Genomic DNA, 24,686 nt, shown 5'->3' on the forward strand with positions numbered 1-24,686 from the left:
TATCGTTAAGGGGTTAAACATGATGCTGACCCGTCAGAAAACAAGCAGGATCATATGATAAAAATATATCATATATCAAATAAATCTATATACATTTAAATCCAATTTAACATAATTCACAAAAAGCTATTTAGTACTAATTATAACATGTTTAAGCCCAAGTAAAGGATGTGAAATAAGTGGTTACATAGAAGAGGAGCCGTCAGATTTACAAGAACAAACTAATTACCATGTTAGCGCTGACTTTAATGTGAACTGTCTGACCTTAATAGCAATGGCCATGGATGTAAATGGATTCTGCTTGTCATATGCATACTTACTCGTGATCAGGCTTTTTCATTGTGAAAACATCTTGTGTGTCATCTTCAATTTGCTGCATCTCCGAGACAAACTCAGAGTTACCACTACTTGTAAAGGAACCCTGTAAGGTCTGACTGTATTGCTGGAGACGCTTCCACAAGTCATTGTAAAGTCTTAACAGTTTAGGATACTCTCCTTCAAAGGCCTGTTTCAGGAAGGTGGACGCTAGGAGAGAAGACGGAAATGTGGGCAACGTCAAAATGGGTACAAATAAGTTAGAGCACAAAAGATTGTCTTCTATTCAATCACATCTTTATATCCATATTTCCACACTGTTGTATATGATAAGATAAGGATAGGTTAATTTTCCAAGATGGGGTTTGTAGTGTTTCACAAAATCTGCATTTTATCAACCCCTTCACCCCCCCGGGCGATTTTCCTTTTTTGCATTTCTGTTTTTTCCTCCACATCTTCTTCCAAGAGCCATAACTTTTAAATTTTTTTCAGATAATACAACCGTATGAGAGTTTTTTTTGTTTTTTTTTCAGTATGGGTTGTACTTCTGAAAGCCACCGTGTGCTGAAATTGCAAACAAAGTGCATATCCACAATAGTTGTTTTTTTTTTTTTTTTTAAGTTCACCTTGTTAACTATATGGTAATACTTACGTGGCAATATGATTCACCATGTCAGTATGAGTATGCAGATACCAAACGTATAGTTTTTTTTTGTTTTTTTTTTATTTAAGTGGTGACAAAAAATTTGTAAGAATTTTTTTTTTCTCTTATGTTCACATTTACCGACACCTGTAGCGTTTTCGTTTTTCGGTGTAAGGGGCAGTGTGAGGGCTTATTTTTTTGCACCCTAGGCTGACGTTTTTACTGATACCATTTTGGGGTATACGATGCTTTGATCGGCTCTTATTGCAATGTAGTGGCGGCCAAAAAAATCGTAGCTAGCATTTTGATCTCTTTTTCTTTACACCATTTTTTGACTGGATTAATTTATTTTATATTTTGATAAATCGGACTTTTGCAAACTTAACACTACCAAATATGTTTATTTTTAAAAATGGTTTTATTTTTAATTGGATAAAGCGGGATGATTTGAACTTGTGTTTTCTTAATGGACCTCTTGCAGCTGCTATCGTCTGAATGCCTGTGCTATTCACAGCAATGGATCAGAACTTCTATGTATAGTTAAAATCACAGTCTTCTATGAAAGCCAGCTACGAACTGTCATGGCAAAACATCATCTCAATGAGATCATAACAGAAGCACGCCGATGCGAGCCCATATCAAAGGCAAAGACACGACTTTTGATTCTAAACGAGACAATAGTCTTGTTGAGAAGATTAAGGCCACAAGTGACAATAGTTATTTTGACCACTGATTCAGGACTTTAACATTTTAAAGACCACTTTTTGTTATCTAGTACCTCTTTTTTGGTTAGGGGTAATGCTATATTTATGGTTTTTTTTTAAATACTTCTGTTATGATTTGTTGGAGGTATAGTCATAGATTATAAGGGGCTATAGCTATAAAAATGTTTAATGATGGCTAAGCATAATAGGATATAGACTCATGTATATCTTTCATTTGATAAGAACAAAAAAAATATATACAAAACACAATCTAAAACAAACCCCAGAGCCCTTTCTCCTAACTGCCCAACCCTCCTCCTCCAAAACCAACTTCTCCACCATTACAGAAGATCGACCCTCCACTCTACTCTCAAGATCGCATCTCACCACCTGTGCACTTGACCCGATCCCATCCCACTTCATCCCAAACCTCACCACAGTCTTCATCCCAACTCTAACCCATCTCTTCAACCTATCACTAACAACTGGTGTCTTCCCCTACAGTTTTAAACATGCCTCAATCACACCTATCCTCAAAAAGCCCTCTCTTGATCCATCATCTGTATCCCCTATGCCTCAAAACTACTGGAACAACACGTCCATCTTGAACTCTCCTCCCACCTCTCTTCTTGCTCCCTCTTCGACCGCTTACAATCTGGCTTCCGGTCACAGCACTCCACTGAAACTGCCCTAACTAAGGTCACCAATGACCTATTAACCGCCAAGGCCAAGCGACACTACTCTGTCCATCTCCTCCTGGACCTGTCCTCTACCTTTGACACAGTGGACCATTCCCTATTATTACAGACCCGCTCATCCCTTGGCATCATAGACTTGGCACTATCGTGGATCTTGTCATAGCTAACAGATCGGACATTCAGCGTCTCCCATTCACACACCACCTCCTCACCTCATCCCCTATCTGTCGGAATCCCGCAAGGTTCAGCCCTAAGGCCCCTGCACTTCTCCATTCACACCTTCGGGACAGCTCATAAAATCTCATGGCTTTCAGTATCATCTTTATACTGACGACACACAAATCTACCTCTCTGGACCAGATATCACTACCCTACTAACCAGAATCCCACAATGTCTTTCTGCTATTTCATCCTTCTTCTCCGCTAGATTTCTAAAACTTAATATGGACAAAACAGAATTCATTATCTTTCCCCAATCTCACTTGACTCCCCCAACAGACCTATCCATTAAAGTAAATGGCTGCCCACTCTCCCCAGTCCCACAAGCTCGCTGCTTCGGTGTAATCCTTGACACTGATCTCTCCTTCAAACCACATATCCAAGCCCTTTCCACTTCCTGCCGACTTGAACTCAAAAATATTTCCCGGATCCGTACATTCCTCAACCAAGAATCTGCAAAAACCCTAGTCCATGCCCTCATCACCTCCCGCCTTGACTACTGCAACCTCCTGCTCTGTGGCCTCCCCTCTCGCACCCCTCCAATCTATTCTAAACTCTGCTGCCCAACTAATCCACCTGTCCCCCCGCTATTCCCCAGCCTCTCCCCTCTGTCAATCCCTGCACTGGCTCCCCATTACCCTAAGACTCCAGTTCAAAACCCTAACCATGGCATACAAAGCCATCCACAACCTGCCTCCTCCATGCATCTGTGACCTTGTCTCCCGGTACTTACCTGCACGCAACCTCCGATCCTCATAAGATCCTCTGCATTCCCCTCTTATCTCCTCTTCCCACAATTGCATACAAGATTTCTCCCGCACATCCCCCCTACTCTGGAACTCTCTACCCCAACATATCAGACCTACCTCTTCCGACAAGCCTACAATCTGCAGTAACCAATGATAGACCAAACCACTGCACAACCAGCTCTACCCTCGCCTGCTGTATTCTCACCCATCCCTTGTATATTGTGAGCACTCATGGGCAGGGTCCTCTCTCCTCATGCACCACTCGTGACATGTATTGATTAAGATTATTATACTTGTTTTTTATTATGTATACCCTTCTCACATTTAAAGCGCCATGGAATAAATGGCGCAATAATAATAATAATAATAAATCATAATAATAAAAAAAATATTTGATCAAAATCTGATAGATTCACAAAGCTGAAAATGAAACTTACAGGTTGTTGCCGTTTCAAAGTGAGATGAAAGTATCCGTGTAACCGAATTCCAGAATGTGTACAGAATATCTGTCTGACCATCCTAAAAGTATGAAAAAGCAATGGAGACATTGAAAGACAGACAAAAATGTTCAAAACTGAGACTTTTTTAATCTACAGAGAACTGCCACTTAAACTGTATGCGCACTTTTGCACTATTTTAATGCTCCAATGTAGACCACAAAGGACTTGTTTGTAGTCTGTTACCATAGAGTCACATAGGTCTGCAGTGGAGCTGTAAAATATATATTTTAACTTGATCGTTTGAAAAATACCTTCATTTGTTTTACATTTTGGAGTGATATAAATTTTATGTAAAAGTGGACATATCCTTTAATTATTAATAAAAAACAAATAATGAAGTACAATATGCATGTGCCTACCCAATGAGAGGTAGAGAAGGTGAGGGGTCCTTGCCTCTGAGGACTTACAATTTATGCAACAAAGGGGAAAATGAGTGAATGACAAGAGAAAAGGGTCAGTAGAGGAGTGAGAATAGCAGTGCACTGGCTGAGTAGCAGGGCTGAGGATTTTTGGAGGTGTGTAGAAGAGCTAAATGAAGGCTATATAGTAGGCTGCTGCACTAGTAAGAACAGTTATGCTTTTGACATTACTCCTAACTACTCCGCTTTTAATTAAAGAAGAATAACTAAAAGTAAAAGATTAGTGATCATCAACTTGACAGATGATAAACACATTAAAAAAAAGGTATGTCGAGTCTGAACAGGAATAAAAAAAACAACATCTAATGCAGATCTGTACTTTATATATCAACTAGCTGTACTACCCGGCTTCGCCCGGGTTAATGACTGCTGTTAGCAAAATAGAATGTGTTAACAAAAATTTATTCTGCACACAAAAACCACAAAACAAATAGATAGAAATGTAATTATTAAAAGGCAAAAACTAAGCAAATAGAAGCATTTCACAACATATATTAGCTTTGTTATACTGAGAATGTCTTTGTTGCCTATATTAACCAATCAGAGCTCAGGTTAATTAACTGTAGCAAAATAGAAGCTGAGCTGTGATTGGTTGCTATTGGCAGCCTGATAAATCCCCAGCCAACAGGAAGCCCTCCCCCCTGGCAGTATATATTAGCTCACACATACACATAATAGACAGGTCATGTGACTGACAGCTGCCGTATTTCCTATATGGTACATTTGTTGCTCTTGTAGTTTGCTTATTAATCAGATTTTTATTTTTGAAGGACAATACCAGACTTGTGTGTGTTTTAGGGCGAGTTTTATGTGTCAAGTTGTGTGTGTTGAGTTGCGTGTGGCGACATGCATGTAGCGACTTTTGTGAGATGAGTTTTGTGTGGCGACATGCGTGTAGCAACATTTTGTGTGTTGAGTTGCATGTGACAGGTTAGTGTAGCAAGTTGTGTGCAGCAAGATTTGTGCATGGCGAGTTTTGCGCGTGGCGAGTTTTATGTGTGGTGCATTTTGAGTATGTGCAAGTTTTGTGTGAGGCAACTTTTGCATGTGGTGCAACTTTTGTACATGTGGCAATTTTTCTGTGTGTGCAAGTTTTGCATGAGGTGAGTTTTCCATGAGGTGAGTTTTGCACGTGTGGCGAGTTTTGCGTGAGCCTAGTTTTGCATATGGCGAGTTTTGCATGTAGCGAGTTTTGAGTGGTGACTTTTGTGTTTCGACTTTTATGTGGCGAGGTTGGTGTGTGTGTGTGGTGAAATGTGTGCTGAGGGTGGTATATGTGTTCAAGCACGTGGTAGTGTGTGGCGCATTTTGTGTTTGTGTTCATATCCCCGTGTGTGGTGAGTATCCCATGTCGGGGCCCCACCTTAGCAACTGTACGGTATATACTCTTTGTCGCCATCGCTCTCATTCTTTAAGTCCTCATTGTTCACATCTGGCAGCTGTCAATTTTCCTCCAACACTTTTCCCTTCACTTTTTCCCCATTATGTAGATAGGAGCAAAATTGTTTGGTGAATTGGAACGCGCGGGGTTAAAATTTCACCTCACAACATAGCCTATGACGCTCTCGGGGTCCAGACGTGTGACTGTGCAAAATTTTGTGGCTGTAGCTGCGACGGTACAGATGCCAATCCCGGACATACACACATACATACATACACACATTCAGCTTTATATATTAGATATACCTGTATGTAATCTCCTGTATATAGTATATACCTGTGTGTCATCTCACCTATATATAGTATATATCTGTGTGTCATCTCCTGTATATAGTATATACCTGTATGTCATCTCCTCCTATACATAGCATATACCTGTGTCATCTCCTCCTGTATATACTATATACCTGTAGGTAATCTGCTCCTGTATATAGTATATACCTGTGTGTCATCTCCTCCTGTATATAGTATATACCTGTATGTCATCTCCTCCTGTATGTAGTATGTACCTGTATGTCATCTCCTCCTCTATATAGTATATACCTGTGTGTCATCTCTCCTGTATATAGTATATATCTGTGTGTCATCTCCTCCTGTATATAGTATATACCTGTGTGTCATCTCCCCTGTAAATAGTATATACCTGTGTGTCATCTCCTGTATATAGTATATAGCTGTATGCCATCTCCTCCTGTATTAGCCCTCGTTCACACGTTATTTGGTCAGTATTTTTACCTCAGTATTTGTAAGCTAAAATGGCAGCCTGATAAATCCCCAGCCAACAGTAAGCCCACCCCCTGGCAGTATATATTAGCTCACACATACACATAATAGACTGGTCATGTGACTGACAGCTGCCGGATTCCTATATGGTACATTTGTTGCTCTTGTAGTTTGTCTGCTTATTAATCAGATTTTTATTTTTGAAGGATACCAGACTTGTGTGTGTTTTAGGGCGAGTTTCGTGTGTCAAGTTGTGTGTGTTGAGTTGCGTGTGGCGACATGCATGTAGGGACTTTTGTGAGATGAGTTTTGTGTGGCGACATGCGTGTAGCAACTTTTTGTGTGTCGAGTTGCATGTGACAGGTTAGTGTAGCAAGTTGTGTGCAGCAAGTTTTGCGCGTGGCGAGTTTTATGTGTGGTGCCTTTTGAGTATGTGCAAGTTTTGTGTGAGGCAACTTTTGCATGTGTTGCAACTTTTGTGCATGTGGCAATTTTTCTGCGTGTGGCAATTTTTCTGCGTGTGCAAGTTTTGCGTGTGGCGAGTTTTGCACGTGTGGCGAGTTTTGCATGTGGAGAGTTTTGCGCGTGGCGAGTTTTGAGCGGCGACTTTTGTGTTTCTACTTTTATGTGGCGAGGTTGGTGTATGTGTGGTGAAATGTGCACTGAGGGTGGTATATGTGTTCGAGCACGTGGTAGTGTGTGGCGCATTTTGTGTGTGTGTTCATATCCCCGTGGTGGTGTGATTATCCCATGTTGGGGCCCCACCTTAGCAACTGTACAGTATATACTCTTTGGTGCCATCGCTGTCATTCTTTAAGTCCCCCTTGTTCACATCTGGCAGCTGTTAATTTGCCTCCAACACTTTTCCTTTCATTTTTTCCCCATTATGTAGATAGGGGCAAAATTGTTTGGTGACTTGGAAAGCGCGGGGTTAAAATTTCACCTCACAATATAGCTTTGACGCTCTCAGGGTCCAGACGTGTGACTGTGCAAAATTTTGTGCCTGTAGCTGCGACGCCTCCAACACTTTTCCTTTCACTTTTTCCCCATTATGTAGATAGGGGCAAAATTGTTTGGTGAATTGGAAAGCGCGGGGTTAAAATTTCACCTCACAACATAGCCTATGACGCTCTCGGGGTCCAGACGTGTGACTGTGCAAAATTTTGTGGCTGTAGCTGCTACGGTTCAGATGCCAATCCCGGACATACATACATACATACATACATACACACACACACACATTCAGCTTTATATATTAGATAACAGAGATTTCTAAGAAATCAACAAAAACAATGCAGTGTGTGCAAGTTTAAGATTTAGTTCACATTTTTACTATGTGTTCAGCATATGTGCCAGAAAAGCATAGTCTCTTTGGGGTATGTCTGGGCAAGCAGCTTGTCCCTGTGTATATACTGATTCTAAAGGAAATTCTGTAATGACCTAATATTGCGTCAGGAATACTTTACACACAGTTTAGACTGATGCATACTGAAAATCTTAAAATGTAATCTTTCCGTAGAATCAACCATCCTAACCAGTCTATCTTGGCAAGTAGGTAACAGAAAACTGAATACAATGATACCTTGATATCTATGATCCGATGTCTTATTCCAGGGAAATCCACTTTTCTCAGCATGTACACGAGTTGTTATGCTCTATGGGCCGGACATAGATCTCCCTGAGAATCTGCCCCCAGAGCTTATTGTAAATAAAAGGGGGCATTACCAGTGTAAGACATGTAATTTTTGTCTCCTTACAAAACTCATAGGTAGCTCTCCTCTCATAGCGTTATCAACTTAGCTGCCTGATTTCAACTTAAGGTACCTTCACACTAAGCGACTTTCCAACGATAACGATAGCGATCCGTGACATTGCAGCGTCCTGGATAGCGATATCGTTGTGTTTGACACGCAGCAGCGATCAGGATCCTGCTGTGATATCGCTGGTCGTTGCTGAAAGTTCAGAACTTTATTTGGTCGTCAGATCGGCGGGTATCGTCGTGTTTGACAGCAAAAGCAACGATGCCAGCAATGTTTTACAATGGTAACCAGGGTAAATATCGGGTTACTAAGCGCAGGGCCGCGCTTAGTAACCCGATATTTACCCTGGTTACCATTGTAAAAGTAAAAAAAAAAACACTACATACTCACCCTCTGATGTCTGTCACGTCCCCCGGCGTCCGCGCTGCTGCTCAGAGCTTCCTGCACTGAGTGTGTCAGTGCCGGCCGTAAAGCAAAGCGCAGCGGTGACGTCACCGCTTTGCTGTTAGGGCCGGCGCTCACACAGTGCAGGGAAGCGGACACCGGGGGACGCGAATGTGAGTATGTAGTGTTTGTTTTTTTACATTTAACACTGGTAACCAGGGTAAACATCAGGTTACTAAGCGCGGCCCTGCGATGTTTACCCTGGTTACCCGGGGACTTCGGCATCGTTGGTCACTGGAGAGCGGTCTGTGTGACAGCTCTCCAGCGACCAAACAGCGACGCTGCAGCGATCGGCATCGTTGTCGATATCGCTGAAGCGTCGCTTAGTGTGAAGGTACCTTAACACTTCTTCAGCTTCCACCTCACAATCAGTGTGGAGTGGGAGGAGCAGTAGAGCAGAACTTTGACTCATTACAAACACCTCTGCAGATTTAGTTCACCTCTGATAATGATGCTAGCTATGTTGTATTCCCCTTCTCTACACTGGCTGGCTTTGAGATGGAAACAGAAAAGGGTTAGTTGAAACCAAGCACAGCTCTGTAGCAGAGCCGAGGGTACTATGTAGGGTCAACTGCAGTTGTAGATGTGTGAGATGAAAGAAGAAGTATTATTTTTAGCCATAAGAAGCTCTGCTGTATGGCTGACAGCACTATGAGAGGAGAGCAACAACTGCAGATGTGTTTGTAGTTTGTAGTGAGCCAAAATCCAGCTCTGCAGTACTGTGTTAGTTGTAATCACACACATAGCTCTGCTCTGCAGTGAGATCAGAAGAGCAGACTGACAATCATTACGTCTCACACTGGTAACGGCCTCATTCATTTACAATAAAGCTCTGGTCATTCAAGTCGACCTCTGACATATATATTTAGGTCAAAGGTCGTGTCCCTGCCTTTGATGTTGGCTTGTACACCGAGCCCACAACTTTGCCCGCACATGATGATTCATTTAATAAACCATCATGTGCTTTCAACAGCTGAATGTGGAGAAGTGCTCTACCTGCAGCTGTTAACCGGTTAAATCCCGCTGTCAAACATGCGCCGGCTGGAAGTACGTCATTCATCCCACTCATCAGTGCCTGTCATGCGCTTGTGGGGTGTCAATGGACCGTCAAGACAACTAGTGGTCTGCTGATGACCCCTGTCCCTGTCATTATGATCCGTCTGTGAACGCAGACCCGAGGCTGGCATTCATAAGAGATTGCAGTTCTAATGCACTGCTATGCATAGAAAAGGCGATCGGACAATCGCAACTTCAAGTTTCCTAAGGGAAGTGTTAAATACATTAAAAAAAGGGTTTTATAAATATGAAAAAGAATCAAGTTTAAATCATCCCCCTTTAGCCCAATGATAAAAAGCGGTGTTAGTAAAAAGCCGATCTATCATAATATTATATAAATTTCTCTTATCAGTAAACGTCATAACGAGAAAAAAATATCTAAACGCCTGAATTTAGGTCTTTTGGCCACCGCAACATTGCAATAAAATGCAATAAGAGGCAATTAAAACATTGTATTTACCCAAAAATGTTATCAATAAAAATGTCAGTTCAGGGCACAAAAAATAGGCCCCCACCCAGCCGAATATCCCAAAAAATGACTTTTACAATTTAGTGAACGATGTAAATTAAAAAAAAAAAAAAAAAAAAAAAAAAAAAAAAACAATTGTGGAATTGCACTTTTTTTGCAAGTTCAAGCACTTGGAATTTCTTTTCCACTTTTTAGTGCATCATATCATATAAAATGAATGGTGTCATTCAAAAGTACAACTCGTCCCCAAAAAAACAAACCTACATATCGCTATGGGGACAGAAAAATTAAGTTTTGAGAAAAAGGGGAAGAAAAAAACAAAAGTGCAAAATTGCAAGGTCATGAAGGGGTTAAAGTTTTGCAGGTGCCATTTTTTTCCTTTCTAAATAAATATTAATTATATTAAAGGAGAAAAGTCTCTAAAATAATGTCCATACTAGCTGTTTTCCAACAACTGCAGGTCACTTTTGCCAAGACAACAGTTCTGCATAAGTACGAAGATCAGAAATAACAAAGAAAGGGAGTGATTTAATTTTCTGATTCATGCCATTGAACCAGCTTCACAGATAATTTATTACAATATTTCTCACCCAACAGCATAAAAAACACTAATTTCTACGACTTCAAGAATAAATGCCCATGTGAAATTATTTGGCCTTAGGAACTGAAGCAAAAACAGTATAGTATTGTTAATTTATAATCTCAGCTAAAAAAAATCCTGCGTGACAAACTAACAACAAAGTGGGTGTAATTAACCCATGCTGCAGAGGCCCAAGCAGGAGAATTTAAAGAGTAATTCTCAAGTTTGGACGTTATCCCCTATCTGGGATGAGGGACGACTTCTGGAGCCACCACCGATTCCGAGAGTCAGGTCTCTGAAGATCTCTGTGTGAATGGAGTGGTGATCGATAAGGTGTACTGGCGCTCCGTTCATTCTTTATGGACAAATTGAGCAGTGTACTTGGTGGTCTCATTCTCATTAAGAATGAATGGAGCAGTAGTGCGCATGATTCATTCACCACCACTCCATTCACACAGATCTTCTTTAGATCTTCAAGTCTTGTGATGGTCACAGCAGTCAGATACCTAGCGACTGGGAAGTTATCTCCTATATTAAGGATTGGAGATAACTTCCAAACTTAAGAATGTGTGTTAATGGGGAATATAAGGTACTCGCATTTTACTTTAACCATTTAACCACCACCCCCAGCTGTTTAACCCTCCAAATGTCACGATCAATATCAATCATAGCATTTTGAAGGTCAGGAGAGGGAGGGGACTTCTCTCCCACCCAATCGCCTGATAGTTGCCATGACAGCAAAAAGTCAAATAATGTCCTAATGGTCTGCCAGCTACAATATCCTGTTAGACCATGCCAAAAGCGTGGTCTAAAAGGCGTTTTGTTAGTGAAGCACTGACAGGTTTAATTCATTGCACTGTGACATAGGTCTTAACTATGACGTGGATGGAGTTGAACATGGTATACCAGCCAGCAACGAGCCAAATGTCCAGTGCTCCAAAGCCCGTGGGAAGCCGCTGCAACAATGGGAACCCTGAGCATTATTCTAAGTTTACCCCCACAACACTATTGAATTATCTTACACCAATAATAAGCTCAACACTTCTCATTAATTCTGTATAATTAATTTCATACTGCCATTGTTTCTAAGTGTGTGAGAGATAGTTAGGGAAGCAGATCTCCTCTGCCACCAATGTGCCTTGTATTAGAGCCAATTATATGGAGTCTGCAGAGGGGAAATCTAATGGAAAATGCAGATACAAGTGACACTTTGACCAGGAAAGAGGCTATTCCTTATGTAATTACACATGTATTATTTGACTTACTTATGAAGCACTATAATTTATTGCAACACTTTACAGACATCATCATCACCATTGGGGCTACCAATATAAATTCCCTATCAGTATGTCTTTGGAGTATGGGAGGAAACTGGAGTACCCAGAGGAAACCCATGCAAACACAGGGAAAACATAAAAATTCATTGCAGATGTCCTTGGTGGAATTTGAACCCAGGACCGAAGCGTTGTGAAGCAACAGTGTTAACCACTGAGCCATCATACTTGATGGCTGATTCTAAAAAGACCCCTGAAACAACAGTTATTCCTTAAAGGGTGCTCCACCTACAAATCAGAAGTTGAATGAGTCCATTGACGTTAAAGTTTACAGATACAACTTCCCAATTCAGAAGTGAAAGGGGTTGGATGCAGGATGAATGACAATAAAATGAATGAAACTACAGCTCTGTTTTTGGAAAGCATACACCGACAAGAAAAAGGGTAACAATGTTTTGAACTTCTGACTTTCAGGCTCCAGATCTCATCATACACTACTGCTTTGAACGTGATACTGCCATCATTATATAGACAATCATCTTGGCTATCTCATACATAAATTTGACTTGCAACTATTTTGCATGTGATTAGTTATGCAGATTCTTGTCATGTTACTACATTGTTACTGTTTTCTTCCTGAATACTACAAAATACAACCTGTTCTCACACTCCCTAATAGCTCAGTGTGTTATTAGCTTGATTCCCAAGCGAAAAGCCACTGGTTTGAATCGAGGAACAGTCATGAAGGTGATTTCTCAAGAAAAGAGAAACAGTGTTATCCAGCTCATCGATAGCGGTCTCCTGGCCAAGAAAATGGACATCAGGTGAATGTCATTAAAGTTGGAAGAATACGAAATGAAGTCCGTTCATCAATTCATAAACCAAAAGGTGGACGTCAAGGCAAAATTTCGAAGTCAACAAGTCGGATCATAACAAGGTCTATCAGTTCTGGAGCTACAAACTGAGGCGGAAGTGGTTCGAATGCTTCATAATAGTGATATCACAGACGTCCATGCAAGCACTGTGCGACGCACATTATACAAGTCTGGAATGGTGGCTCAAAAAAAGAAGCCTTGACTTCAAAATTGTCATAGGAAGCGTCGGCCCGAGTTTGCAAAAAAGTACCAATGGACAGAAGAATATTGGAGATGGGCGATTTGGAATGATGAGACGAAAGTCAATAGACTAAGCTCTAATGGGTGCAAATGGGTGTGGAAGAAAAAAAAAGAAAAAGGGGCTAACGAATTAAGAAACTGAAGAAATTGTCAAGTTCGGTGTAGAAAGCCTGATGATATTGGGTTGTTTCGCAGCTGAAGGTGTTGGATACTTGACCAAGATCGATGGTAGTCTCAATGTTGAGCTATATGTGAGTATCCTACAAGACAAGTTACTTTGTATACACAAGTACTATGAGTATGAAAAGGACGACATTGTGTTCCAGTAGGAGAAAGATCAGATGCATATCAGCGATAGACAGCCGGATTTAACTAGTTAATAGCGGCGGGTGGATCGTGATTCCACTCGCCGCTATTGCACGCACATGTCAGCTGTACAAAACAGCTGACATGTCGCGGCTTTGATGTGGGTTCAGCACCGGAGCCCACATCAAAGGGGGAGACATGACATGCGCAATAATAGTACGGCCCATATCGTGAAGGGGTTAAATTGGTCATACGGCTTGTTTTCATTGCATTTATGCTGTTTCTGACTAATGTCACAAGATTTGTAAAATGTACTTCCCCATGTAATTACTATTTTGCTGTTCTTTTTAATCTAGCATATGAAAAAAAATCACTGATTAAGCATTTATTGTAAAAAGTGACACATGGACCAAACATTATGAAAATCTGATGAGTTTTACTGTATACCTGGCACCATGTATTTTTGTATCCGTAAATAAGACTTTTTTTTTAGGACTTCCAACACGTACTAAAAATCTACAATGCCAAAAAATCTTAATGGCATAAGCACCCACTTACGTGTTGGGGCGCAAAGCTACAATTATGACAGACATTTACCCTACAAGGCAAGAAATAAGATTTAATCCTTACTTTGAAGCAATACTACTGCATCTGATTATGTTTTGATCCTCATCTTCCATCCTCATGCTTCCAACCAAAGTCCATGTATATAAGCTATGTAGGGAGACCATGCCAAAAACGTCAACTCACTCTTATTTATAATATGAAGGAGAACAATCGTTATCAATTCCAAAAAGAGGAAAGAATGCAAAGCATTTAAGGAAACCAAGATGAATGACCACAGAACTTAAACACATGCTAAAAAGGAAGAAAGAAATGTTTATCAAATGGAAAGAGGGAGGCATATGTAAGGAAGAATATAATTGCTGTCTGCAGAACCTGCAGGGCACGAATTACATTATCTAAAGCTGACAATGAATTAAGGCTTGCCAGAGATGTCAAAAGCAATAAAAAAGGATTTTGGGGATATGTCAAAAGTAAAAGAAAAGTCAATGATGCTATAGGATTTTTACAGGATGAAAATGATGAAATGGTAAGAAAGGATGTTGAGAAGGCCGAACTTTTAAATTCCTATTTTGCATCTGTTTTCTCTCAGAAAGGAAATGTAACATCAACTGATCTTCACTGTCCTATTAAAGGAATAGAAGAATCCAGGATATCTATGAACAGAAAGATGGTGAGGAAACACTTAGCTAACATAAATTAATTCAAGTCTCCAGGTCCAGATGAATTACACCCCAGAGTACTGAAAGAGATAACAGAAGAAATTTTTGAACCACTCTCCATAATCTTTGAAAGTTCTTAGAGAACAGGAGAAGTCCCAGAAGACTGGAGAAGAGCAAATGTTGTTCCTATCTTCAAAAAGGGGAAGAAGGTGGACCCAGGGAACTATAGGCCGGTGAATCTGACTTCCATACGAGGAAAGAGGTTTGAACAAATTATTAAGCAACATGTATGTAAGTACCTGGATAAGAATGAAGTGATTAACCAGAGTCAGCATGGGTTTGTAACTAACAAGTCATGTCAGACTAACTTAATTTCCTTCTATGACAAAATCACTGACTGGCTGGGATCAGGGAAATGCTGTAGATATAGTATATCTTGTCTTTAGCAAAGCATTTGACAAAGTATCTCACACCATCCTTATTAAAAAAAATGACTAAATATGAGATGGACAAGGTAACTGTTAGGTGGATTCATATCTGGCTTAATGATCGGACCCAAAGAGTGGTTGTAAATGGCTGCACATCCATTTGGAAGAATGTCTCAAGTGGGGTACCACAGGGTTCTGTTCTGGGCCCTGTATTGTTCAACATTTTTTCAATGATTTAGATGAAGGAATTGAGGGCACACTGATTAACTTTGCTGATGACACAAAGCTAGGAGGGATAGCTAAAACTAGAGAAGAGGGAGATGATTCAAAAAGATATAAATAAACTGGAGCAGTGGGCAGCAACTAACAATGGTTTTTAACAAGGAAAAATGCAAAGTACTACATCTGGGCAATAAAAATGAAAAAAGCATATACAGAATGGAGGAATAGGGCTAAGCAACAGCACATGTGAAAAAGACTTGGGTATACTAATAGATCATAAACTGAACATGAGTCAACAGTGTGATGCAACAGCAAAAAAAGCAAATGCAATTCTGGGATGTATTAACAGAAGCATATAGTCTAGATCACGCAAACTCATTATTGCCCTCTACTTCTCTTTGGTCAGACCTCATCTGGAATACTGTGTCCAGTTTTGGGCACCACATTTTAAAAAAGACATAAAAAAACTGGAGCAAGTTCATAGAAGAGCGACCAGAATGGTGAGCGGTCTGCAAACCATGTCCTATGAGGAATGGTTACAGAATTTGGGAATGTTTAGCTTGCAAAAAAGACTGAGAGGAGACTTAATAGCTGGCTTCAAATATCTTAAGGGCTGTCACATTGGAGAAGGATCATCTTTACACCATTTACACCTTTGGCCAGGGACAGCTCATAGAATCTCACGGCTTTCAGTGTCACCTCTATGCTGATGACACACAGATCTACATCTCTGGACCAGATATCACTACCCTACTAACCAGAATCCCTCAATGTCTGTCCGCTATTTAATCCTTCTTCTCCGCTAGATTTCTAAAACTTAACATGGACAAAACAGAATTCATCATCTTTCCTCCATCTCACTCGACCCCCCCCCCCCAACGAACCTATCCATTAAAGTAAACGGCTGCCCACTCTCCCCAGTCCCACAAGCTTGCTGCCTCGGGGTAATCCTTGACACTGATCTCTCCTTCAAACCACATATCCAAGCCCTTTCCACTTCCTGCCACCTTCAACTCAAAAATATTTCACGGATCTGTACATTCCTAAACCAAGAATCTGCAAAAACCTTAGTCCATGCCCTCATCATCACCGGCCTTGACAACTGTAACCTCCTGCTCTGTGGCCTCCCCTCAAAAACTCTCGCACCCCTCCAATCCCTCCCCATTGCCCAGAGACTCCAGTACAAAACCCTAACCATGACATACAAAGCCATCCACAACCTGTCTCCTCTATACATCTGAGACCTCGTCTCCCGGTACTTACCTGCACGCAACCTTCGCATACAAGATTTCTCTCGCACCATCACCCCTACTCTGGAACTCTCTACTACAACATATCAGACTCTCTCCTACCATTGAAACCTTCAAAAAGAATCTGAAGACCTACCTCTTCCGACAAGCCTACAACCTGCAGTAACCACCGATCAACCAAACCGCTGCATGACCATCTCTACCCTCACCTACTGTAACCTCACCCATCCCTTGTAGATTGTGAGCCCTCGCGGGCAGGGTCCTCTCTCCTACTGTACCAGTCGTGACTTGTATTGTTTAAGATTATTGTACTTGTTTTTATTAGGTATACCCCTCCTCACATGTAAAGTGCCATGGAATAAATGGTGCTATAATAATAAATAATAATAATCTTTATTCTCATTTGCACAAGAAAAGGCTAGAAGCAATGGGATGAAACTGAGTGGGAGGAGACAGATTAGATGTTAGAAAAATTTTTTGGACAGGGTGATCAATGAGAGGAACAGGCTGCCACGAGAGGTGGTGAGTTCTCCTTCCATGGAAGTTTTCAAACAGAGGCTGGACAGACATCTGTCTGGGATGATTTAGTGAATCCTTTTTTGAGCAGGGTGTTGGACCGCCATGAAAAAATATTGAGCTTGCTCGATATATTTCACGGCTTATGGACACGGGCCCCCGTGCCTTCCAGTTTTGCGGAACACAAGTTTTATTGTGGTACGTTATTGCGGCAGAACGTGAAAATTGAGACAGTATGGCCCGCAAAAAAAGACCCGCAATAATGGGCCGCAAAAAACCCAGTAAGTGTAAAAGAAGTCTAAGAATGTCACAAATGGGAACTAAACTACATACAGCTCAGATTGAAACATGGGACACTATAGACAGAGGGCCTGATTCATCAAGAAGGAACTGTTCATGAGGTCTTGATGAGGGGACGTGCGTAAGTCAGACACTCCTGATTTATGAAGAGGTGCACACTTCTTCATTAATCTGGAGCGTCTGACGAGTGGCATGAGCCTCTGTTCACTACGCCAGAAATTTCAGTCCAGTCAGGTACCGGAATAAGATATCTTGAGTAGGGAACGCCACAGCTAGTCATGAATAGGAAGAGCTGTGGAGTTACTCCCCCACCACGCCGCGGTCCCAGCTCAGACAAAATGACATGAAGACACCGAAAGTCGCAAAATTTATTTGCAACCAGAGTTCCTAAATTTTCTGACTTTTCAAAGCTTTCACACCATAATTCTGAAGTGAAAGCTATGATGAATCAGATCCAGAATGTTCACTGTTAGACTTAAAGATGCACCAAATTCATCAAACGTTGTGCGATTTGGCACAACTGAAAGCAACACCGCTTCCAGCTAAACTAACTTGAAAAGGTTCACTCATGATAAATTCTCCCCCACAATTTGTATAAATGAAGACACAAGTCTGCAGTGGAGCTGAGTAAGCAAGAGTGTAGGATTTGAAAAATTGCTTATCTTTTATTTTGGGTGCCTTCCAGAAAATAAATTAGGCTGTAAAACTGAAGATGTCTTTTTAGCGACAAAATCCAGCTAAACAAAAAATTTGAAGTGGACATACCACATACATTCTTATTTCAGCTGCAAATTTTCATTACTTTCATAATGTTGGTAAGTGGTAAGAACAAGTCTAATTTTCATCCCAAAAAATCAGACAATTTTACATCTGTATTGTCATTGTATTGTATTGTCAAAGCAGAGGTGAGAAAGCTAACCACACCCACACAACAGCTAACCCCACCTACACCAGGCTCTCTGTGTACAATGTCCACAGACAGTGAGCTGCTTAGTTGTTAGCTATGTTAATCTCTTAGTGATCAATCCTTCACAGTTAGTAAACTACAACACACTTTGACAAGAGACACATCCCTGAATTATGTGTTTCAGCCTCTATCTTCTGTTGTATTCAGAATACACAGCAAAAACCTGCTGACAGATTCACTTTAATACAAATTTAGGCTCAAATTTTAAAATCGAATTTTGTCACAAGGTCACATAAAATTGCAGTCCCTACATTGTCAGATTATTTGTATGCAGCATGAAATCCCAAAGGGAAGAGAAGTTTAATTTAAAGCCTTCGGTTAACTTCAGATTTGGCAGAAGTTGTGATTTGTTTTTATTTCACACCATAATAATTGCAGCATTCAGATTTGGTATAAAGCGTTTTTTTTTTTTTTTCTGTACACGGTTCTACTTAAGTGAAGACTGAAGTTCATACTCACCTTTGCAATTTCATCAATAAAACAAACATGGGACACAGGGTCTCTTTTCTTTGTCAAAACCTTTTGGAGATGTTGCACCTGTAATGCAGGTAGTATGTTAGGACATGTCTTGTATCATGTCTGTCAGTAATATTGTAGTCGTTGTGTTACCTGGACACAGGCTGCATAAATCTGATCCATTAGTTTCTCCATATTAGTCCACAGGGCTGCTCGAAATGCTGCTGTGTTCCCCGGCTGAGGCATAGCTGCACGACCTGGTGCTCCTAACCAGAAAAAACCCCCAGTTATTTACAGATCATGTATCATGTGTTACTCATGCTGTCCTACTCTGGGCATCATAAGCCTCTTGTAGAGAGTCCATAGGTCACTATGACGATAACACCAAATTTCCATTTTTTTCTTATACTACTGATATGAAAGCCAAAACATGGTTAAGTATTGTATGGATCATACACTGCGATGGGTTCCTATATTATGTATGTGTACAATACATATTGTGACAGGGTCACTGGCACAATGTATGAGGGGAGATATATGTCACTGCACATAATGGCGTCAGTGATGTGAAACCAGGATATGTTTCCTCCAGCACACTACGTGTTGAGAGGGATAAACTAAAGTAGCTTACATGGGCTGGTTTTAGGTGGGCACCCATAAAGTGAGTGGGCGGGTGCTCACCATATCTCCTCCTGCAGAGCAGACAACAGCTTGTGTACTGACAGGACCTGAGATGATGTCACGGTCATGTAATCATCACATGGTTAGGTTAAATAGCTGGACATGAGAGTCAGCGGGGGTTGCGTTTTGGGGAGAGGAGGAACTCCAACGTGGCTCCAGGAGGAGCTGAAGCCATTGAGTGCAACCTGCAGGTGAATCCTGCAGGGAAAGGACTGTTTTGGACTGTATCTTTGTTTTGCTTTACCGTTACGCCAGAAAGGCTCTGTTTATTTTGCTGAACCTTGCTAAGGTTCTATGCTGTCCATAATAAAACCAGCAGGTGATCTACTCCCAAAACCGTTCCTGTGTCTACCTTGTGAAGCACTGAGGTTGTCAACCCCTCACATGTGGTGTGCTGGAGGAAACATATCCTGGTTTCACATCAATGACGCCATTATACGCAGTATATAAACATAAGGATGAATGACCTCGGGGAGATCAAAACATCCAACACCGCGGAGACACCATCATTTGTTTCTCAACGCAGTGATCCAGAACACTGCCCCCATCCCTTAAGTGAAATATGCAAATGCATGAAGAAAAGCCGCGGAGACACCATCACGTGTTTCTCAGTGCAAGCAATGAATAGCCAGGTCTTTCACCGGGAAGGAACAACCACAGGAAGGGCAGCATCCAATAAAGGAAAGGAATCTCCCCGAGGTCATTCATCCTTATGTTTATAGTCTTTTCACTAGGCACTGCTCCTAATAGCCAGTTTCCTACTCCACACTGATGAGGGGCAAATACCCCGAAACAGCTGTCTGTGAATGGATACCATGTTTTGGCATAGGTGGTTTTCCTTTATTGGATGCTGCCCTTCCCGTGGTTGTTCTTTCCCGGTGAAAGACCTGGCTATTCATTGCTTGCGTTGAGAAACACATGATGGTGTCTCCGCGGCTTTTCTACAGTCATTATACGCAGTGACATATATCTCCCATTATACACTGTGCCAGTGACCCTGTCACAATATCCATAATATGGTTATGTGCAAAAATCCTGATGTTTTGCATAGTGTATGATGTTTGAATTTTGCCTTACACAATAAATTTCTTCCACATTTTTGGGAGGATTCGAAAATTAGTTTGGTTGAAAAAAATGTCTGCATCATATCTGCACTATGTGAACACGACACAACTACTTTTGGGGTACTATGAACAAGGCTGTGGCTGAATTGAAAATGGGAGAATATCAGCATTTTTCTGAACCAAATTATTATTTTATGTCAAATTACTAAAAATCAGTGTTATCAAAGACTTAAAAACAAGTTGGAAATACGAATATCAAAAACTTCACAATAGCACTGGAATTCTGCTAAACAAAATTAAAAATAAAGAAAATGTCATTTCAATGCACGAACATTTCAAGAGCACAGCATAGAGGTAGGTGGATAAGTAAACAGAAAACTCCTGCAAAATGTGTAGGCAGATAAAGATAAATGGGTTTACCCTGAAGATTTAATGAGGATGGCACTGTCAGCTTTCTCATTTTCCTTTATTTTTCTATTACACAGAAAATATATGCCAAGTATTACCTGTTTTAGCTCCAGAAATTAGGACTGCAGGAGAGGAAGATGTATTTTTCTAAAGATTTTATGTGTCTGACAAAATAAATAATTCAAGAATACAATTCCTGCTCCATTCCAGACTTTAATCCCAAATGTAATAATGTTCATTGGCTGCTGCCCACACTAGTTTGATTTGGGCGCAATGAAGGAAAAGCATCTTGCAGATGTCCTTAGAATGTTTTTTTAATCTTTTCAGTAAACGGTGGAGAAGATAATTGTTGCTCGCTTACTTTTAGGAAAGGGCTCCTGGAGAGTCGATTGACTAGACAAGATTTGTTCAGGCCTGCAGTAATATAGGCCTCAACATTGAAATTGCAACACAAAGAAAGGAAAGTCGTGCAATTATGAAAATTACATAATTAATTAATGATTGCCTGAGGAATATGGAAAGAAGGCTGGAGATGCTACAGGCCACTCTAGCATGTTGAAACTATGCAGGCTACTCACAGTAGCATGAGAAACATGCGGCCTGACATTGTCATGTTCAAAAAAGGCTCTTAGGACACTTTGGAGAAATGGCTATACTACTGGTTCCAAGACCAGAGGAAACTGGATGCAGAACATTTTACCAGCTTACACCATAATCCGTGGAGTAGGACTGGTGTAAAGTTCCCATGTGAAGGCCTTTTTATGGTGTTGCCCATGTGGTCTTCAGGTCAATCTATGGTGGTCATTGCATCAAGACAAAAGCAGGACTTCCATCATTAAAGAGAATAGACCTCCATTCTAGCCTTCATTGGTGTCTTGTTCTGCACCATGATAATATTTTAGTTCACGGAACACCAGTAGCTGCATATCTGGCTTATAGCCCAATGTTGTGCAGATGCCTGCTGATGGTTGGTGTAGACATTATTTGAGGTCTTTGGCTTGGTATAAGACATCCAATTTCAATTGCTGCACAGAATTCATCAATAGTGGAATAAGTGGTACAGACATTTCTCCAAAGTGTGACAGGAGTTGTTTTTCAACACAATGCCAGAATGCCTGTTGCTCGTGCACTGTGAGCAGCCTGCGTGGCCTAAAAGTATTACCATAGCCAGCAGTGTATCCGGACTTGTCTCCAATTGAGCATAACCGTAAAGTCATTGGTCGGCGATTGCAAAGGAAACTGTTAACAGTGGACCTTCACGGTTTGTATACCAAAGTACATTCAGCGTGGCAGAACATTTCTTAGAAAAGCATTAACCATCTTTACGTATATGAGTGTAACTGCACACCCATGCTGGTGAAACTGCACATTGAGGGGCTCAGGTGCTCAGTTCTCTGCACAAGAAGCTGATGCCGGCTATATTAAATGGCCAGCATTTGCCTCTACAAGTTGATTATGGCTGTTAACCATTTTGATGCTGCTATCAGTTGCTGATAGCTGCATTTACATAACATCTCAGCCAATGTGAGTGAACACATCATGGTGGGGGATAAAGTGCAACTATGATAGCTGGGGGGCCTGTTGAAGGCCTCCATCGCAGCCAACTTGGTCTTATTCTGAAGCCCAACTATATCCTGAGCTTCAAAAGAGATGGGATTTACATTACATATAATAAAACTATGGTTCTGCAGTATATAATATGACCAAAGATTCAAGAATCTTATGAAAAAATATAGTGAAAAATATTTTAAAAAGTTTACAAAAATATACAAGAAAAAAAACTCAAATTACCTTTTGTCTTCCTTCAATAAAAATAAAACATATTTGGTACTTTCACTAGTGACGAGCGAACGTGATCGCATAAGTTGTTATCCCAGCATGCTCGGGTGCTAACCTAGTGTCTTCAGCATGCTCAAAAAATATGTTTGAGTCCCCGCGGCTGCATGTCTCGCGACCGTTCAACAGCCGCAACACATGCAGGGATTTCCTGTTTGTTAAACAATCTGTCTGTATTTATTCTATGTCACTAGAGACTGCGCGCTAAGAGGATTCTCCGATGCCGGGAGTGGCGGACGTGTGACCGCAAGTATGTGATTTGCATACATGCCGACTAGATGGGCACGGCCTCTCTCAAAGCAAGTGTACTGAGCGAGCACGAAAACTGTCTAGTTGGAATGTGGCCGGGAATATGCAAATCACATACTTGCAGTCATGTAACCACCTGCTTCCAACACAGACACTGGAGAATCCTCACAGTAGTGCCTGCGATGTGTGTTCACAAGTCTGCAGTCACATACTATGCCTATGCAAAAAGAAGAAAAAAAGCGGCGCAAGAACAGTGCACACACAACCCATATAATTATCATAAATACTACTTTATTGAGACAATTAAGTGCAAAAACAGGACATAAAAACATTAAAAGTGTGTGAATTAACACCCAAACATGCATTATCAATATCCCCTGTATGTGGAGACATGAATGAAACAGGCTCAGTGTGGTTAAAGGTAAACCCAAGACGCACTCCCAGTGTGTAACAATATCCTACTAATGGAAGATATAAAAAGGTACATGTGCGTCTGTCACTGACTCAAGTGTGGCCTTCCCCGATGGCACTCTGCATGTATTATAATAACATTCTATAAGCATTTATAAGATTTTATCCCATGATACAAACCAATTGATAATGCAGCACTAGGTATAGGTGTTTATAACTAGGACAATACCGTTTAAGTCTCGCTATCGGGTATACCCCCCACCTGAGTCACGTGTATCAGCACACTGCATGTTACAATAAATAAATGGTGATACTCACTGGGAATGTCCGAGCCTGCTAGCTCTCTACACGTATCACTACTCCCGGTAGCTTCGTCAGGGGAAGTGGGGAACAATTAGTCATGTCAGGTATATATAGTAGTAAGTGCACTTACTTAAAAGCCAATGGTTGCAGGCACCTGTGTCCGGCAAACATTAAGCCGCGGAACCGTCCATCAATATCACAGTGGGTACATGCAGTCAGTAGGTTAGTTACTTAACTTTAGTGCCGGGACTTACGCAGTACCAAGATCCATTTCCCAATGTTCTCTGATATCTGCCGGAAGCACTTAGAGCGCTTATACTGGTCCGACCCGCCCCTTCAGTCTGGTGCAGAGAGATCCTCCCAGGGAGTCAAGGGAGTCAAGACCCGCCCCCTAGTTCCGTCACATCGAAAGTGTTAGATCACGAACTGCGCCTGCGCAAGAGGACCCTACTTCGTATCAACTCGGAGTGTACTTTCGTTCCACTCGGGTGGCGCATGCGTTATATAAGGTTCGCTCTTGTAAAAAACATGGCTACGACAAGCTACAAAAATGACCGACTGCGCATGCGCAAAGCTCTAAGATACGACTCTATACTACGAAAAGGGTTCAATCTGCGGCTCAGGCATTACAGCGGCACCTACCGGCTATCAACACAAACCGCAGCAGTGGGCTGCCAAATTGAACTGCGGCATATACACAGTTCTACACTGTAACTATATAAAGTTCCCAATTTCGGCGGTACCACTGCACATGGCAATAACCGCCACCCACAACATCCGAGTGACAGAAACACATAAACAAAGTGAGAAAAGCTTATAATTTACTCAGTATACAGCATATAACTATCCTATTCCATTTTACACTCGAGCAAGAGCTCAATTACTTGATTCCTATCTAGGCTATATGGAGACCTACGCTAAAATAGGGTAACATAGGATAGCTGATAACACTCAT

At 41.1% G+C, this 24,686-nt stretch overlaps 1 protein-coding gene across 2 annotated transcripts in view; it reads right to left on the minus strand.

Moving 5' to 3' along the window:
• The window catches only part of COG5 (component of oligomeric golgi complex 5), a 413,551-nt gene that overhangs the window by 142,653 nt on the left and 246,212 nt on the right, over positions 1 to 24,686 (minus strand). For both annotated transcript variants that reach the window (XM_077264784.1, XM_077264785.1), the window contains exons 9-12: positions 18,933 to 19,045; positions 18,783 to 18,860; positions 3,766 to 3,847; positions 321 to 525 (exon numbers count right to left, since the gene is read on the minus strand). In XM_077264784.1, the coding sequence (XP_077120899.1) occupies positions 321 to 525; positions 3,766 to 3,847; positions 18,783 to 18,860; positions 18,933 to 19,045 (478 nt within the window). The remainder of the gene's footprint in view (positions 1 to 320; positions 526 to 3,765; positions 3,848 to 18,782; positions 18,861 to 18,932; positions 19,046 to 24,686) is intronic.

The sequence above is a fragment of the Ranitomeya variabilis genome, chromosome 5 (genome assembly GCF_051348905.1).
Source record: "Ranitomeya variabilis isolate aRanVar5 chromosome 5, aRanVar5.hap1, whole genome shotgun sequence".
NCBI lineage: Eukaryota > Metazoa > Chordata > Amphibia > Anura > Dendrobatidae > Ranitomeya > Ranitomeya variabilis.